Raw genomic sequence first — 18,608 nt, 5'->3', positions numbered from 1 at the left:
GATGGCCAACGTTCGCATGGGCAGTAGCTATTGTCTATAGTACCACAATAAACATGAGAGTGCAGGGATCTTTTTGACGTAATGCTTCCATTCTGTTTAGAGATATACACGTAGCAATGGAACAGACATATCATAGGGCAGTTCTATTTTTAGCTTTTGAAGGGACTCTCCATCTCAATCCTATACTGCCTGTCCTAATTTACATCCCCACCACCAGGGAACAAAGGTCTTCTTGATTTTTGAGCTGAACTACCTGGGGTGAGGTGATGTCACAGCTGTGGTCCAACTTGCACGAATCCAGCATGAATAAGATTGAGCCTTTTTATATTTCTGTTGACCGTGGCCTTTCTTCCATGACGTTAAAGGAGTGGTGATTCTGTAACATGTTGGGCGCAAAATTAGATCATTAAGTTGGGAATAGTGAAGGTACAAACACGAGCACACACATATGTATAGTCAATACAGAGCAGACAGGTGACTTGTGTACATGCAAACATGTAACATGGACTGTGATGGCCACACATGTCAGTCTTCCACAGTCTAGGTTGGCATGTTCTTACATGCCGAAGCTGTCACTGCAGGGGGCTTTACATAGGAATTTTTGACTTTTGTCACTTCAACCACAAGGAAATGTTACTCTCCAGCTCAGGAACATTGCATGATAATGCAATTATCAATTTGGCTTGGCCTTAACATGTTGACTTACAAAGCAGAGCAGGAAGGCGGTAGACAAATGATTAACATTTAGCCTAGTGTCTGTGCAAATCTGTTAGGAGGCATCTCACATATGAGGAGACCATAGCAGGGAAGGACAATGAAGAGAGCTATTGTCTGGGCAGAGAATCTGTACATAAAACCCAGGACTCCCCTAGATGCCAGTGCGGTAATGTCAGTGCCCAGAGAAATCCATCCTAGACCTGAGTGTGGCCAGAGCTGAGGGCGTACATGGAAGTTAAATGCAGCATCTGCAGCTCGTGGCCCCCAGCTGTTTCTTCTCTCGTCCTTTTGTTAAGATCTCTCTGCCCACATGATTGAATTCAGGGAATGGCCAGGGTCTCCTATCACGTAGTCTCTCAGGAATGAATCTATTGGCCTTTCTATACCCTGCTTTTGTTTTTACCTTCAAGAGGCCCGACATTTTTGCTAGAGCATTTGACTGTCATGGCTGCAGTCTTGGCTTTGCTTTTCTGTGAGCCACACAGCCGCTACAAAGAGTTGAACTGTTGGCACCAAGACCAGCAAAGACCAAAAAGCCTTGGGAACTGTCAAATTAGGACACAGTACAGTCTTAAAAGAAAATATATTAAAATTTCAAAAAGAACAACACGATTTGGGGGATTTGGTTATACAAGAAATTTCAATAAGCTGAGATGGCTGAGAGATTTACCAGAACGGGAGCAGCCACCACCCCAGATGTCAAGGAGATATGGGAAGAAAAGGCACCATGGGCCTCGGGCACCGGGGCAGATGCTGGAACCTGGATCCATAGCTCCTATGACCATGGTTCAAACAGCAGGTTCTGCTTGGCTGGGGAGGAAGGTGCTGATCAGAGCTGCTGTGACCCTTCTCCTCCCATTCTATCCCAGATTCTGGCTTCAGGCAGCACTAAGGCCACCAGAGCATCTCTAGGAGGGCACTGTCTAGAACCAAGTAGACAAGTGAATGACTGGAGGCCAACATGCACATGAGAGGCCAGGTGAGGTCTTGGCAAATCAAGGGGAGCATGTATAGAGACTCAACTCTTGAAAAGACAAAATAGAAAAACAGATGATAGAGAGATTAGGAGAAATTAGTTAAAACTGGCAATCTCTAGAGGAAGGAACTGGGATAGTTCCAAATTTGGCCACTGGGTGTTTCCCAGATGTTATAAATAAATGCTTTACGAGAGCACTCAACTATTTAATGGGACTTAAAACGAATTTTATTTTTAGTTTAGATAATCTCAGTCCAGGTATATTTTTGTCATTACTAATTTTTTTTAAGCAGAGTCTCACATTGTAGCCCCCAAGGCTGGTCTAGAACTCACTACATAACCAAAATTTGTCTGGAACTGCCTATGTAGCCAAAGTTGGCTTTGAACTCATAACAGTCCCACTGCCCCAGACTTGTTTCTGAGTGCTGGATTAAAAGTGTAAGCCACTACACCCAGATGGTGGTTTTATTTTTCTTTTCAGCCACACTAAAGACAAATTGAAAAATCTCAACATGTTAGGTCCACTCATGCCCACTTATCATATCCACAGACGGCCTCCTCTCAGTCATTGCAAACACCCATTTATCAGTGGTCTGTGCTAACAAAATCATTAGACTTTGCTGTGAATAATGATTAGACAGAGGAGAAACCGAGGCATGAGGAGTGACTCACTTCTGACTAGCGTTGAGCCCCAGGAGTGGCTGTAGATTGACCATAGAAACGAGCTTTGGAATCCTCCCTTCCTAATGCTCACTTGGACTTCATCACACATTCACTGCTTTTCTCTCGGGAGAGCCACCCGCATCTCCGACTTTGCATCAAAACCGACTGGAGAGGAAGTGGCAAGTGTGTGTTTCTGGCTTGCCTCCCAGAAGTGGTGACTGGGGAGTTTGGGTGAGATCTGGAAGATTTGCCTTCCCATGAATAATTGTAAATGAAGACTTTGGCTGATGGGAAATCTGGAAGCCCTGTTTTCAGAAACGCTGAATGTACCAGCCCCATAGTTGGCAGTTAGGTTGGGCCATACCCCCAATCTTTGTACACCTTTCCCATTGGTACCATGCAGGCAAAGGAGGCTTCCAGTACTGGATGACCCTCGCCCAGACTTCTTCACCAAATCAAGGCAGCCAGGTACTCTTCAGTTCAGGGAACTATATCTGCATGAGTAGAGGGAGCTACGGCTAGAGCTCCATCTTGCCTTACATTCCTGTTTCCTAGGTGACGAGCCAAGCTCAAGCTTGACAGCCGTCGCTTGGGAGGAAAAAGCACATGCATGTGCCTCAGTGTTCCGTGACTTTTATTTTCATTGCGGATCCAGGAAACCGGGAAACCTGATGGGCTGTGATTCACAGTCATGGGAAGACTCCCATACCTCCTCCCTGTTTCAGTGTATGGCTCACATAATTTATCTTTTAATTGTATTTATTGTGGTACAGCAGGAGTGTTGCAGGGAGTAATCCACCAAAGCAGCCGCCCCCCATCCTCAGCTCCCCAACTCTCCCCCTCACAACCCCCCTGGGCCTGGCACTATCACAGGAGCCAAGTCTGAAGCAGAATGCTACGTTTTCTTTTGAGTGATTTTATTGAGCAGAATCAGCCCAAGGAGAATTTTTGAATACATGACGATTTCCTTAAAGAATTTTGTTGCTGTTGTTGTTCTGGGCTGTGTGCATATAAATTTCTCTATTGCATGCATGAGGGGTGCTGTTACTCACCGCGTGAAGCATGCCTTTCAGGGTTTAGGAACTAAGGAAGGCATGAGGACCCATCCTAGGAGGACATGGAGGGAAATGAAGGAAGTAACCTGGCCTCCCTCTTCTGCTTTTCCTGCCTCTCTCCTTCATCTACCAAGGCCTCCCTCTTCTGCTTTTCCCACCTCTCTCCTTCATCTACCAAGTAAATAAACCTGAGGAAGAGAGACCTGGGCAGAGCAGCTACCTGAATGGCCCAGGAAAGCCTTCTGCCTAAAACCTGTTCTCTGCAGCCCAGGTGGATGCCGCCACAGGAGAACGGATGGTTTTCTGTTCCCCTGACAACCAGTCAGTACGCTATGGGTGCTTTCTATGATAGATTCTCACCTGCATAGAAACCTGTCCACTTTACTAGGCTTTGAGGTTTCCTGCTTTTGTATTGTCTGAAACCCAGTGACCTGACCCCTACAGGCTCCCTAGCCTTCAAGGCCTCAATCGCCGCTACCCCCCCCCGCCCCCCCTCCCAAACCCTGGTCTTCCTAGTCCACTGCAGATTCACTTTGTATCTTTTTCTTGTGAATCTGTTGCCCTGGCTGATGGCGGTTCTTGCCGGTGGCATCTTTTTCGGTGAGCCACAATGCCTGATGCCTTCCCAGGGGGTTTGTTTTGTTTAGATACAAACACACAGTTGTAAATGAGTTTCAGCTGATACAATTTAAGGACCCTGTGAGTTCTTCTTGTTGGGCAGGCAGCTTGAGGTAAGATGACTGGGAGTCAGGATGAGGGCAAACAGGAGCAATGCAGTTTCACATTGAAGAGGTCCACGGAGAGCTAGGCTGATGTTCCCATGGGTAGGTTCCGAGGTGGTGCCTACCTCCCTACTCAGAGGTGTCAGAGGGAGACAGGACTCAGGAGGCTAAGAAGGATCAGCCCGCCCTTCTCAGTGACTGTGACTGAGAACAACTGTATACCAAGAAGCAACTGAAAAGCTAAGCAGAGCGTAAGCAGGGTTTATAGGACCGGCAGGACACGTGAAACACAGCTCACATTTTCTAAGACCCGGAGAAGATGTGTCAGTGTAGACCATGTGCTGGACGGACCCCAGCCCCAAACTCAAGGAATCCTGAAGCATGGGAGACAGAGAGGAGGTTCACCCACCTCAATGCAAATCAACTGGAAAGGAACTAGAAAAGGATGAAAGGAAAACCTCCAGATACAGTGTCCCCTAAATACCTTCCGTCTAAATCACACATCATGCAAAACTGACAGAGGAGAGTCTGAAGAGAATTGTGTATATGCATATGTACTAACCTATATACACACATATAAACATATACATGACAATTTATTCACGAAAATATAGATATGCGTGCATATGGCTGGCTAAATATGAAAGCACAATCTATCAATAGTCAACACAGTAGAGAGGTCTTCGGATGATAATATCATATGCTCACCTGATAGGGAATACAGAAATTCTGAAATCGAAGTTTCAGTCTCTGAGAATGGAGACATTAGCTGTTTTGGTTTTGACAAAGAGACAGTACCATGAAGTTAGGTGAGTAGAGAGGTGAGAATGATCAGGGAGGAGTTAAAGGGAGGGGAAACATGATCAAAATATATTGCATGAAAATATTTTTGAACAAAAAAATAAGTGAAGAATGAAAATCAATCCGGAGTGAGCAAATGGCAGCCAGGAAGAAGGCTAAGCAGTTGAGAGCACTTGTTGATCCTCCAAAGGATCTGAGTTTGCTATCCCAGCACCCACGTGAGGTGGCTTACAACTGCCTGTCACCAGGTCCACAGCATCCATCCAATGCCTCTGGTCTCTGTGAGCACCCTCACTCACACACAGACACAGACACAGACACACAGACACACACACACACACACAGACACACACACACACACACACACACACCTACACATAATTAAAACTAATCAAAATAACCTTTTTATTAAAAATGACTGGTTCTTTCAATACATGAATGAAATTAAAAACTTCTAGTAAGGTTGACCAAAAAAAAAAAAAAGATACAAATAACCAATACCAAGAAAAAGGCAGAAAGTATCTCTGTGGCCCTGCCAGGATTTGGAAGATCAGAAGGGACAGGAGCAACTCCACATGATGTGACAGTTAGGCTAACATGGGCTGATTCCTCAGAAAGCTTAGCTACCTCACCTCACCCCCGTGAAGGAGATCGTCCAAACAGGCCAGTCAAGGAAAGAATTTGAAAATTCAAAACTCCCCAAAAAAGAAATCTTCTTCTTCCAGATGGCTCAACTGGAAATTCTACCAAATGTTTAAAAGAAAATTAGTACCAACTTCATGCAGTCTGATCCAGAAAATAGAAGACAGAATGCTTTCTGATTTAGTTTACAAAGCTAGCATCATCCTGCTCCCAAAATCAGACAAAAGCTAGAACGAACACACACACACACACACACACACACACACACACTCACACACACACTCACACACACACTCACACTCACACAAATCAGTCCTTCAAGAACAGAATAGGATAGACTCTCAAAGAATATAGCAGACTGGGCTCATTTATATCTATAACGATTAAATAATGACAATACAATAGTATAATGTATATTATTATCATGGTCAGTTAGTGCTTTCTAAAAATGTAAGTACTTTCAATATCTGAAAATTGTTTAAGATAGTCCAGAATATTAATAGGCTAAGGGAGAAAAATAATGTAATTTATTAATGGATGCAGAAAAAACTTAAATGAAATTCAGCGTATGTCCACAAGCATTCTAAGAAGACAGCTGTGTGGGAGATGGTGTTGCCTCAGGAAAGAGCACCCACAGCAGTCTATTACTACTATCATATGTAATCGTATGCAATCCCGAGAAAGTCTGCTCCTCCAGGGAAGAGCACCCACCACAGCCTATTGCTACGAGTAACCCTGGAAACCAGGTGCTCCACTCTTAAGGTCGAGTTTAGCAAAGATGCTGGCTGTCGTCACTCTGTGCCACATAATGTTGTAGGATCTACTGAATCTAATGAGGATACAAAGGAAATAAAAGCCTGACAGATTGGAAGGGAAAAAAGTCCCTGCTTATACATGACATAAATATCAGGGCAAAACCACCAGGAATCCGTTCAAGAGAAAGACAGCCATGGCAGAAATGAGGAGTTCAGTCAGAGCACAAGGCATAGCAAGACTGAAGAAGAGCCCCTGGTGTTGAGAGGGAACGTAAGGAGGAACCTGGGAAGAGTTGGAGGAGGAGGAGAGGGATCGGTGGGAATGGTGCAAATGCACTGCCCATGTATGAAATCCTCAAAAAATTAAAAACTTAAGAAAGATACAGGAAAAGCATAGAGATGTGTTGTATTTTAATGTTAGTAACTGACACTGAAATTAAGCATGATAACGTTCATAACTACTCAAAAACAGCATGAAGCTCAGGTCTAGCATAAGTAAGTCTCATTAAACATGTATAGAAAGAGTGCATTGAAAACATGGATGATGGCGGAAGAAGCCAAGAGTCCAAACAGAAGAAACAGACCATATTCATGGATAGGAGACAGTGCAATGAGTTCTCAGCATAGGAATAACCAGTGTAGCCTATCCTCCGATATGAATATCATGAATTTCCTACCAAAATTTTGGTATGCATGCATGTGTACATGCATGTGCGTGTGTGTATGACTATGATGCAGTATGCAGTTCATGCATGCATACATGTGTGTGTGCTTGTATGTGTGTTTATGTGTGTGTGTGTGCTTGTGTGTGGGACTGAGAAGCATGCTGTGCACGTATGCATACATGCAAATGTGTGCATGTGTATTGCATCTGTGTATGCATGTGTGTGTGCATATATGTGTGTATGTGTGTGAGTATGATGGAGCATACTGTGTATGCATGTCTACCTGCATGTTTGTGTGCATGCATGTGTGTCTATGAGTATGATGGAGCATGCTGTGCATGCATGCATACATTTGTGTGCACATGTGTGTGCTTCTATGTGTGTGTGTGTGTGTGTGTGTGTGTGTGAGCATGATGGAGTATACCATGTATGCATGTGTGCCTCTGTGTGTGCATGTGCTTCTATGTGTGTGTGTGTGTGTGTGTGTGTGTGTGTGATGGAACATGCCTACAATAATTCCAGTGCTGAGGAGGGAGAAGCAGGAGGAATGTGAGTCAGGGAGACCTGGTATCAAAACAAATATTTTTGTAGCTGTAGAAGCATACTACATCTTACTGTAACACGTAAATGGGAAAATCTAGCCACTAGCATAGCTACAATGATGTCTATAGAGTACAGTGGGAAGGATCACCTGACTATGTCTCATGACATTTCAAAGCTTTGTATCTAAGACAGTGGTTGAAATGCAATGGATTCCACCAAACAGAGAACCCAAGAGGAGACAGACAAATGAGCAATTCCCACGCAGGTGTTAATAGTTTGTAGTGTCGCCTCATTGGTCAGTTTCCCAGTTTTGATTATATTATAGATTGTGCCGTGGTAGGAAACCGGTTGGGGACATATAGAACTTTCCTGTGTTATTTCTTGTGAAATTATGGGATTTGAGGTATCCTAAATTTAAAGTAGTAAGTTGTAATATTTAAAAGGCATAGTGAGACGTTATTCACCCCATAAAAATCAGCATTGATAGATTTGTAGACACCTGGTTTTAGAGCTTTACTTTTGACAGTATCATCTTGTACACCAGACACTATAAACACAGTCACCCCTTTTTAGCCCTCCCCACTCTAGCCAGCCCCCTTCTTACCAGCTGATCCCTGTCCTCACCCATCTCTTTTTCCCTTCCTTCCTCCCTCCCTGCCTTCCTTCCTTCCTCTCTTCTTCCCTTCCCTCCTTCCTTCCTTCCTATCTGTCTTTCTGTCTTTCTGTCTTTCCTTCTTTTTCATTCTTTTTAAATTTCAGGCCCTGCTTGGCAGTCTTGCTGCTGTATGTCCATGACGCTAAAGACCATGTCATAAATAGAATTTGCAAGGCCACTACAGTAGCAAACTCATTAGGTGGAATTAACTGTCTTCATTCAGAAACCAAATTTCGGGTCTGGTTGTAGTTTAGGTTTAAAGGATATTTTGACACATACATGTCTTGTGTGTCTGCATAAATGCTCACATTCCGTAATATGAGTACATTTTGTATGATCTTTGCAAAATACATAGAAACTATCCCCAAAATGACATGTAGCTGTGCATCCTTGTGGCAGATAACTGTCTCCAACTTTGTTTTCCCACCGTAATATTCCATAGATGCTAGAAAAATATCCGGATTCAGATGTGAGATTTGAAAAACAATTTGAATCCAAGTTTGGAGAATCTGTGGCCTCCAATCCTAAGTAACACCTTGGCCACTTGTGTTGCTGTATTGGCTGTGGGAGTGTCCAGTGTTTATAGTGAAATGGTGATTCAAATCTTGTCAGTACTGGGCTCATCCATTTCTTAGGAGTTGCGTCAGAGGTTTTATCGTTGAGGTACTCTACAGAAGGTGACTTATGCCCGGGAAGAGGACTCAAAGGGCGTCATAAATTTATTCCATACAGCATAAGCCCACCTACACTGTGATGCAATGTTTTGTGGGAAAGCACTTGCCATAAGAGGAACTCTACTAACTACTAACTACTATACTACTAACTACTACTAACTACTGCTAACTACTAACTACTACTAACTACTAACTACATACTCTATGCTTCCTATAAACACCAAGCTATCATTGAATGTTGGTGTGTGTGTGTGTGTGTGTGTGTGTGTGTGTGTGTGTGTGTGTGTAGTATATTTTTCTAGGGAATGTGCCAAGTTAGAATCTCCATCGGGAAAACCATGGGCTTCAGTTTTAGTAAAGACCTTTAGCCTTGAGCCTGGTTCTATAAACCAGGACATCACACATGAGAACTTTGCAGATCCCATGACCGCACGATGGCAAAGGGCCTGTATACTCTTGGGAATGACCTTGCTGTGTGGTATTCTAATTCACAATGTAGCAAAGCCTCTTGTCAGTTTCATTAAAGAGGCAGAGTGTGTGCCCAGTGGGCAAGGCCTTTGCTAGTTGCTATGGAGAATGAACTAATCAGCAAACAGCCAGACCCTGCTTAGGCACAGTCTTCCATGGAGGCTAGAAAGGCCTGCATGATATACACCAATGAGAGAAACAAGAAAGAAAACAAATGTGTTTGCACAGAATCAGTTAAGTCTTCTGAACATGCATGTATGTGCATTTGTGTGTGTATGTGTGTGTGTGTGTGTGTGAGCGTGTGTGTTTCATTTGGAATCATTAGATTCTCGTGCAGCAAATAGGCTAATATTATACACTAGAACAACATAATAAACCTTCCTCCACACCACCATCCTAGTGGTTCTGTGTAGATGACATTCCCATCTAATAGTGGAGTTGCCACACTCCACCAAAATAGAGCACAGACAGTGGAAAAGAGAGCTGTTTGGAAAGGAAATAAGAGGCCAGAGATGTTTTTGTATGAGAATCTTAGCTTTTCCCTGAAAGCAAGAAATACTATCAGCTACCAAGAGGAAGTGGAATTAGAAATTGTGCTGGGAACTTAAAGCCCAGGAGCAGTATTTGGACAGTTCCTAGGTGTGTGTACATTGATGAGATGTCATGAGGAAATGCACTGGGAAACACTCAGCAGACTGGGTTGATCTGAAAGCTCAGCGTGAGACACTGGGTGCAGAGGACCCCTCCTTAGGTCAAGACTTGAGGACTGCCCTGTCACTGCTCTCACAGTCAGGGATGTGGAATTGCAGCACCTGCTGCTCCTGTGTTCAGCCCGAGTTCAAGACCTCAAAGACACTGAATGAAGCACCTTCCCAGAGATTCGGGAGAGTCGAGAGTTTGAGGAGAGATGGGGCAAGCTCAGAGACAGTGAGAAGAAGCTCTGGGCTGTTAGGGATGAGGGCTGGTTTAAATACCCAGTGTTGGGGAGCTGCCAGGTATATGCAGCAGGAGAATGTAGAGCCAGGAAGAGGGGGTTGGAAGAGGGAAAAGTGGATACAATCTTCACAGAAACACCAGGGGTATCTTGGAAGGGACCCTAGGGAATCTTGGAAGGAAGCCCAAAGCTGCACCTGTTTCTCAGAGATGTTGGAGATTGTGCCAAGAGAAGGTGGGCCCAGCTGCCGTCCGTTTCCTTCAAATGGGTTGAAGAGGTCACAACCAACGTCCTCTGGGGCTAGTCAGATGCTACATCAGCACCTAAGACTTCCTGTCTAACTTATGGAAGATCTGTAGAGAGGTTCCCGTGCATTCCATTTCAAACTTAGCAACTCGGGATGGTGCCTACCACCACCCTGAAAATTTAAAATTGGAACTTGGGGACATGAAAGGGGTTATCAAAGTCCCACACGAACCCAGGCCGTTGTAAAGATGAGGTGACCTGACTTGCATGGTGTCGCTGGACTGACCTCCCTGATACAGGAAGAATCTAGCCCTGACTGGTTTACCTGCACACTGTGGAGTTACAGGTTGTGTGATCTTGAACCGTAACTGGGGGCTTGCACTGTGGGGTGTTCAAAACTGTGGTCTACTGTGTCAAAAGAAAAGGCATTGGATTTCTGAGGAGAGCCTGGATCAGGTCATGACCAGCCCTACTGAGAAAGGCTTCTCTGAAGTAGAGGCGAGGCTCATCTGTCAAACGGTCTGTAGTGTGGTGCCTGACTGACTCACACTGTAGTGTGGTAACGCCTGTCCCGGAGTGGGCAACCAGGTTTGCCCTTGCATGTTGTGTGAGCTCTGAAACCTGAAGGTGCTTTCTTCAGGGACCTTTAAAGACCTAATTAATTAATTAATTAATTAATTTTAAAAAAAATCCTGCTTTTTTTTAAAAAGAAATTTTCACACTCATCTTTTATCCTTCGGTAATTTTGCTATTTTTGTCTCATTACAGGTAACGTATGAAATCAGAGGAGCGGTGGAAAGGAATAAAGACTCTCTTTCACAGAACCTCCTATTTGTAATGAAAAGTAAGTTGATTTTTCTCCCCACACTGATTTCTCAATCTCGGGACAATATCCTGTGAAAAGCACTCTACCCGCCTAATGGGCAGTTGGACGACCATTTCCTCCCCAGCTCTCGGGATAGGGAGGGGTGTGTGTTCACACTGAGCTTTGCCTGCGGACTAATTGGGAGTCCACTGGAAATGCAGTTTTGACTAAGCTTCCAGCAGACAGGCATGTAAAACCCCTTTACTACATCCTTGTGTGAATCAGGAAGAGCTTGTCCCTGGAGACTAATGACGACCAAATCACCTTAGGAATGTTTGTAGGCCACAGCACAGAGAGTTCCATCACTAGAGACAACTCCAGGGCTAAACGAGAGTGGTATTTTATTTTTATGTACTTCAGTTATGAACTACTAATGCCCACTAAGTAGAAAGCTGATCAATGTATATATGTATAAACACATGCATATACATATGTATATAATTTTATATATAGTTATAGGCTCCTACTTAGTGGATATTAATATTTTATAAACATATATCAATTATAATTCTATTCAATATGTAACACTATATTCTAACATATTTACCATAATCGGATATGTGTGATTCTGTCTGTTCTTAGTAATCATTTTCTTAATAGAGGCCCTGGTGATTCACGTTTCTCTGGTAGCCTCTGAAGGGAAAGGTTGAGCCTCCTCTGAGGCAAAGCCATTTGTCTTTCCTGGAAAGGCAATCCAGGCTTTGTGAAGTGGTCAGAGGCTTTGAAGCGGAGGTCAGATATCTGCGTCACCACTGACTGAAGGGCGTCACTGTGCACATCACAGCCTCGTGGTCTTGATGCATTGTTTACACAGTGTCCTTCTCTGCCAGCCTCTCAGTCACGCAGCTTTTGTGAGTTCTCTTGGCTGAGACGCTGCAGGGGAACAGGAGCAGGGGTGAGAGCACAGAGAGCTGGAGACTGGAAAGGCTCAGCCTTGCCCACCCTGTAGGGTACCGGCCTCCCCACTCAGGTCTCTTGAACTTCCACTCTTAGGCTGGTCTCTGTGTGAAGGTCTGACAAGCAGAGTGCATCATAGATATTAACCCTTTGTGTTATTTTTATATGTGCATAGAATGAGAAAATGGCATCTGGGGGATGTTTTAATCTTGCTTGTCTTATAGAATGCCTGTATCGTAAAGCCTTTCTTCTGTTTTCGCTTGCTAACAAGTTAATTTGATTTGAAGAAAGCATGGTTAACTATTGCTTAGTCCTCAACAGGAGGACTGAATTTATAATATCATCACTTAGGTGAGGCAGTAGATACTTTCTGTGGAGGACACAGAAGTGTCTGGCTTTGGGTCTCCTTACAGTTAGCTCAGTCAGGATAACAGGACAGACGCTATAGGCCGTGCAAAGGCACAGCAGTGCTCCATTAGCACTAAGCGTAGCCATCACAGGCACGTGTGTCTACACATGGCCTACAGACTGTAATAACTCACATACTTCCTCATACTGCTGTGACAGTATCGTGTGACTCATCAGAAGGTGATGGCGCCGTGGAGAGTAATTATGAGGACATAGAGCTAATAAACAATGGCTTCCAGTGGAGTCTTCGTCACAGTAGGGGGCCCAGTTGAGGAAGGTAGAGTTTTAATCTTGAGGAAAATAGGGGTCTACCTTTAAGTAAGGCAAGTGGGGTTCTACCCATCTAGGCCTGAGAGCAGAAGTAGATAAAACTGCTTCTTCTCAGAAATTCACTCACCCAGGTCTAAGAGGCACAAGGTGGGCAGGATGCCCATGAAGTATGCTTTCTGCTGGAGCTCTTGTGGCCATGGCCAGGGCACTGACAGGACATCCCAAGAGATCCCCAGCTGTGTCAGGAAGCTACTGGTCCCTGCTTTATCGTTATGCAGTCTGGTCATGAAACTGAGAGAAAAGTCAGAAATGGGGCAGCAAATGTTGTGACCCACATTTATGTCTAGCATTTTAAGTATGTTAAAGACATTTCACCTTTATAAGAAGTTATCATTTATATGTGAGTTCTCTCTCTCTCTCTCTCTCTCTCTCTCTCACACACACACACACACACACACACACATACACACACAAACACACAGACATACACACACACACACACACACACACACACTCGCGCGCGCGCGCCACATATGTAATATGTATGGTTTGCTGTTTTGTGTGTGTGGAAAAGGTAGAAACTAACCCACTTTGCTGGTGAACATTGTGAAATGAATGTCCGATGGACTGAACAGGATCCTAAGTAGTTATGCAAATTATCACAAGTTTTAATTTTGTAGTAATGTTCAAGATCTGGGTACTGTCGTTTTCGTGGTGTTTTTAAAAGCCACTTGAGCTTGGAAAGTATCTCCATATAATGGACGGCTCCTCTCGGGTTCTTAGCCAACACACGCACATTACTGTTTCTCTGTTATTCAAAAGATTCACAAACCAAAGCCCACCTGGCAGAGCTCCAGCCCTACCTTTAGAAGCTAGGCAAGGTCTCATAAGTCTAGACTTTTACATAGCAGTAGCCTGGTGTCTGAATGGTACCAGAACCCCTCACTTTTGCAGCTGAACTGAGTTGGGGGGTGGGGGGGACTCTTTTGCTACTTTACCTAATGACGGATGCAACCAAATGAAGCAGAGCCACCGGGAGCATTTAAATACTTCTCCGAACAAGGTTAGCACTGGCGTGATGTCTTCCGGATGGGGTAGTTATTTTCTAGTAATGGGGAACCGCAGCCAAAACCCATGTTTTTATGACTGTATCAAGTACGCAGAAGCTAGCCAGGTCTGACCTGGTAAGATTCAGTGCTGACAGCCAGGACAGGAGGAAGTAGACTCTTTAGAGAGCCGAGAACCAGGAGCCATGAGTTGAGGTTGAGAACCAAGACTCAAGCCAGAGTCATTGTCTGTTTGGAAAAAAATGAATGCTGGTGGAAATAACATAGATGGGGGGAGGGGCGCTTTCATGGAGAGTGAACTCAGCCTCCTCAGTGATTTTAAGGCTGTTTACAATATTCATCTATTTCTCTCCTAGCAAGTGAAAATGTCGTGATCAGTCACCTGTTCCAGTCAAAACTCTCACCGACGGGATCGCTCATATCTTCCTACCCATCCTTTAAATTTGGAGGACACAAATCCAGCCTGCTCAGTAAGAGAATTGCCTCTTCAATGGTTGGAGTGAACAAGAATTACCTAGAACTTAGCAAGGTAGGGGATCCCTCGCCCTCGCTTCTGTTGTAGTTCTCTCTGCTCAGGTGCAGTCTCTCCCCTCCTTAAAGGCGCCTTTCTAATACGACATGAAGATATCCGTATTCTAACAGAAGGACTTAAAGGAAAGACGCTGGGTTTTGATACAACGAGAAGATAGTCATGCTCTGACAGAAGGAATGGCCGGGAAAGCTGTGGGGCTATTGCCTCTCTGTCACAGGGGAGGAAAGGACTTAGCCATTTCACACTTCCAAGGCTCCGTCTGTCGCTGAGGGAAGTCAGGGCAGGCACTCAAGGCGGGACCCTGAGGCACAGACCATGAAGGAAGGGTGGGACCCTGAGGCACAGACCATGAAGGAAGGCTACTGCTTGCTCAATGTCTGGCTGATTCACTGGCTTGCGCTTGGCTAGCATTTTTCGTACATCAGAGCTAGCATTTTTCGTACATCAGAGCCCAGGGCCACTTGCCCAAGAAGTGATATCACTCAGAGCCCTGGACTCGCCTGCACTGGATAAGACATTCCTTCACAGACCAACCCAATGACAGCAATCACCTGAGACCTTTGGTGGTCTGTGCGCTGGCTGGTTTCGTTTGTCAACTTGACACGAGCTGGAGTTATCACAGAGAAAGGAGCCTCCCTTGAGGAAATGCCTTCCTGAGACCCAGCTGTAAGGCATTTTCTCAACTAGTGATCAAGGTGGGAGGACCCAGCTCGTTGTGGATGGTGCCGTTCCTGGGCTGGTGGTCCTGGGTTCTATAAGAAAGCAAGCTGAGCAAGGCAGGGGAAGCAAGCCAGTAAGCAGCATCCCTCCATGGCCTCTGCATCAGCTCCTGCTTCCTGACCTGCTTGAGTTCCTGTCCTGACTTCCTTGGGTGATGGACGCAATGTGGAAGTGTGAGCTGAATAAACCCTTTCCTCCCCAACTTGCTTCTTCATCGTGATGTTTGTGCAGGAATAGAAACCCTGATTAAGACAATTTGTTTGTTTTGTTTTTGATTTTCAGACACCTCTAGGCTGTTTCAGGTTAACAGATAATGGTAACTAAGGCAGATAGTGTCTTAGGTTCCAACTGTGTAAGAGGACACAGAAAGGTTCCGTATACTGACAATTCAATGTGGACAGTTTCACAGCGATATCATGGGCTGTCTCTGTGACATCCTTTTAAAGTCTCGGTGTCCATCTTTTTTGGATGGATGTAAAAGAACTTCAGGGCAACTGGATTTGAAGAGATAAATGTAGTATCCTACCCACTGACCCGATTGCTCCCAAGGTTTGGGTCTGGAAATGATAAATTGTCATTTCTTTTGTTTTCCCAGCACTGTAATGTTTCCACTGTGTGTTTGCAGACCTTGGGCTTGCTTTTGTATTACATCAATTGTCAGTGTGTTTCTTCCACATACGTTAGATTTATGACTGAAGGTTCCACTTCTAAAGGACTAAAACCTCCATGCTGAGTTATTTCAAGTGCTGCAGAAATGTCTACGCACTGCATTGTTTCTTGAGAATACAAGAGCAAACTGTGTTAACCAATCTCTCGCTTATGTCTACCAAAATATAAAGTGGGGGTGCATAATTTGGAAGGGGTTGAGAATTATCAATTTTGAAAGTGTAGTTTCTGAGGCAGGTTGAGACACGTCTTGCTCTTCAGTTCAAAGGAAAGCATGGTCTAAGATGCTGTGCTTGAAAAATAACAGGTGTGTGGGTGTGTGTGTGCACTTGTGTATATGTGCATGTGTATATGTGTGTTTCTGTGCATATACCATATGTGCATGTATATGTGAATGAATATATGTATATTCAGGTGGACATTATATATGTGTGTATGTAAGTAGGTACATGGGTGCATATGTGTTTGTGTTTCTGTGTCTGTGTCTCTGCACATGTTTGTATGTGCACATGCATATGTTTCTTTGTGTGCAATCTATGTGTATCTATGTGTGTATATATAAATATTTATAGGTATGTACATACATGCACGGGTATACTTTTGTGTAAATGTGCATATGTATGTCCACTGTGTTTGTGCATATACCTGCATGCATGTATATGTGTGTCCCTGTCTGTGTATTGTGTATGTGTGCATCTGCACTTGTGTTTGTATGTGTCTACCTATGTGTATGTGTGTGCCTGTTTGTCTATTTATGTATGTATGTATGTGCAAGCATTCCTGTATGTATGTGTGCCTCTGTGAATGTGTATGCCTGCATGTATGAATATGTGTGTTTGTATATGTATGTGCCTCTGTGTTTGTGTCTGCACATACACATGCTCATGTGTGCATGTGCTATTAGTCAACAGACCCTAGAATCAGTGACCCGTAGTCATGTTGCAGAATTAGACGTGGCAGGAATCCCATCTCACAGCCTAACAAAAGGGAGCCAAGGGTTCCCTTGTGGAAAGAGCTTGATTCCAAGGAGCTTTTCATCCAGATAGTACATCAAAAATAAGAAATTCCCATACACCTAATCTAAATTGTACATTTGAATCTCAGTTACTAAGCATTTGCAACCTGGACATCTTTAGATGTTTCCCTGAAGAACTGCAGAGGAGAGAGAATTCACAGTAGCAAGCTGCCCAGAAAAAGAAACCGTGTGCCCCACCTGTAGGAATGGATTTGTTTTTGTCACGATCCCTTCAATGCTCTGCTCCCTATGGCCCTTGCTTTCCCCTTCAACCTACCCCAGTCTTTATACATCTATCTCTGGGCCAGAAACGTGGAATTATACCCATTCCTTGACTGGACATGACACTAGGCATTAAATTTGTGGAAATGGATGGGTGCTGGCCAAGTGCTTCGTTTTGCATTCGTTTTGCATTGTCGGCCACAATGAATCACTCACCTGCATCAGTCCCCTGCATAGCTCATCTTAATGGAAGAAAGTGAGCTGCCATCCTCATGGTACGGAACAGATGATCCTGCCTCATTACTTACTGTCCTCATAGCGCAGCCAAACACATAATTGTGTTTTATTAGAATTTTCTTCCATGGTGTTAAGAGAACAGTGGGTATGTTAGTCTCCTGTAATAATTCTGTGAAATTCAATGTGGCATCATTCAACCCTGGTGGGGTTTAATTAATTAATTAATTATCACTTAGCCTTTAATTCTTCACCGGATGGCACCGTTCTCTCTGTCTTCTATGTCTTTTCCACTTTCAATCAATCTTTGCTACAGGTTATTTTTCTTTTAAGAGCTGCTTTTATTATTTATTGAAGAAGAAGGTCTTCTGTTCATTTGCAAGGAGTAACTTCGCAACCCATTCCTTTCAGCAGTTAAAACAAAGAAAGAAAAGAAAGAAAGAAAACACAAGAATTCATCAAACCCATACCTTTGCTGTAACTACCTTAAAGTTAAGGGAGCAAAGTAACAACTAGAAGAACAAAACTATAACAAAGTAGCATCTTTTGCCCCCAGGATAAGCTACATTGCATGACTACTGTGAACAGCTAGTAAACAGGCAGAGCACCGCAGGGAAGCTCTTACCCTGGTCTAATCTAAGTTTACTATGAGATTAAGATGGGGGACAGGCAGGTGGTGAGTCTGCTTTAAATAAGAACCCCAGTGTGAAAGCTTAGTAGCAGTAACTGTTTCATTCATTACTCACAGTTGCCCATTTTCCAAATCTGTGGTAACAAAAAAGCCCTTTGGTTTTGACTTTTTAATGACCTCTTGTTTATGTATTTGTCTGTAAATGTATTAACGTAATCATACAGTTTACTTTCTCTTTTTCCTCCTAAAGCAGAAGCTAACAAGGTAAATCCGTCCTCCTTGTCCCCCTTGCAGTTATTAAAAAAGAAGGGAACTTGCACATTCCTACAAAGACTGGAACGCGGAGACCCCGCCACTACTGCGTCGCAACTCACGGTGAGTGACCTTCACAGTCCAAACCTCTGTGTTTGTTTACATTGTAACAGTAACACATTAATGTGACAGTTTCTTTTCCATTTCTAAAACCTTGAGTACCTTTGGAAGAAAGGCCTCACACACACACACACACACACACACACACACACACGCTGAGCCAATGAGTAATACACAAGCATGTCGTGGATTG

General features: G+C 44.0%; 1 protein-coding gene across 4 annotated transcripts in view; it reads left to right on the top strand.

Annotated features, from left to right (window-relative positions):
- The window catches only part of Myo16 (myosin XVI), a 479,886-nt gene that overhangs the window by 322,972 nt on the left and 138,306 nt on the right, over nucleotides 1–18,608 (top strand). For all 4 annotated transcript variants that reach the window (XM_087587464.1, XM_087587462.1, NM_138893.2 and 1 more), the window contains 3 exons: nucleotides 11,285–11,360; nucleotides 14,380–14,552; nucleotides 18,338–18,418. In XM_087587464.1, the coding sequence (XP_087443590.1) occupies nucleotides 11,285–11,360; nucleotides 14,380–14,552; nucleotides 18,338–18,418 (330 nt within the window). The remainder of the gene's footprint in view (nucleotides 1–11,284; nucleotides 11,361–14,379; nucleotides 14,553–18,337; nucleotides 18,419–18,608) is intronic.

Source organism: Rattus norvegicus, chromosome 16 (genome assembly GCF_021556685.1).
Source record: "Rattus norvegicus strain SHRSP/BbbUtx chromosome 16, alternate assembly SHRSP_T2T, whole genome shotgun sequence".
In the NCBI taxonomy this organism is placed as follows: Eukaryota; Metazoa; Chordata; class Mammalia; order Rodentia; family Muridae; genus Rattus; species Rattus norvegicus.
The sequence above is the reverse complement of the archived record's forward strand: the minus strand, read 5'-3'. Positions and strand labels throughout refer to the sequence as shown.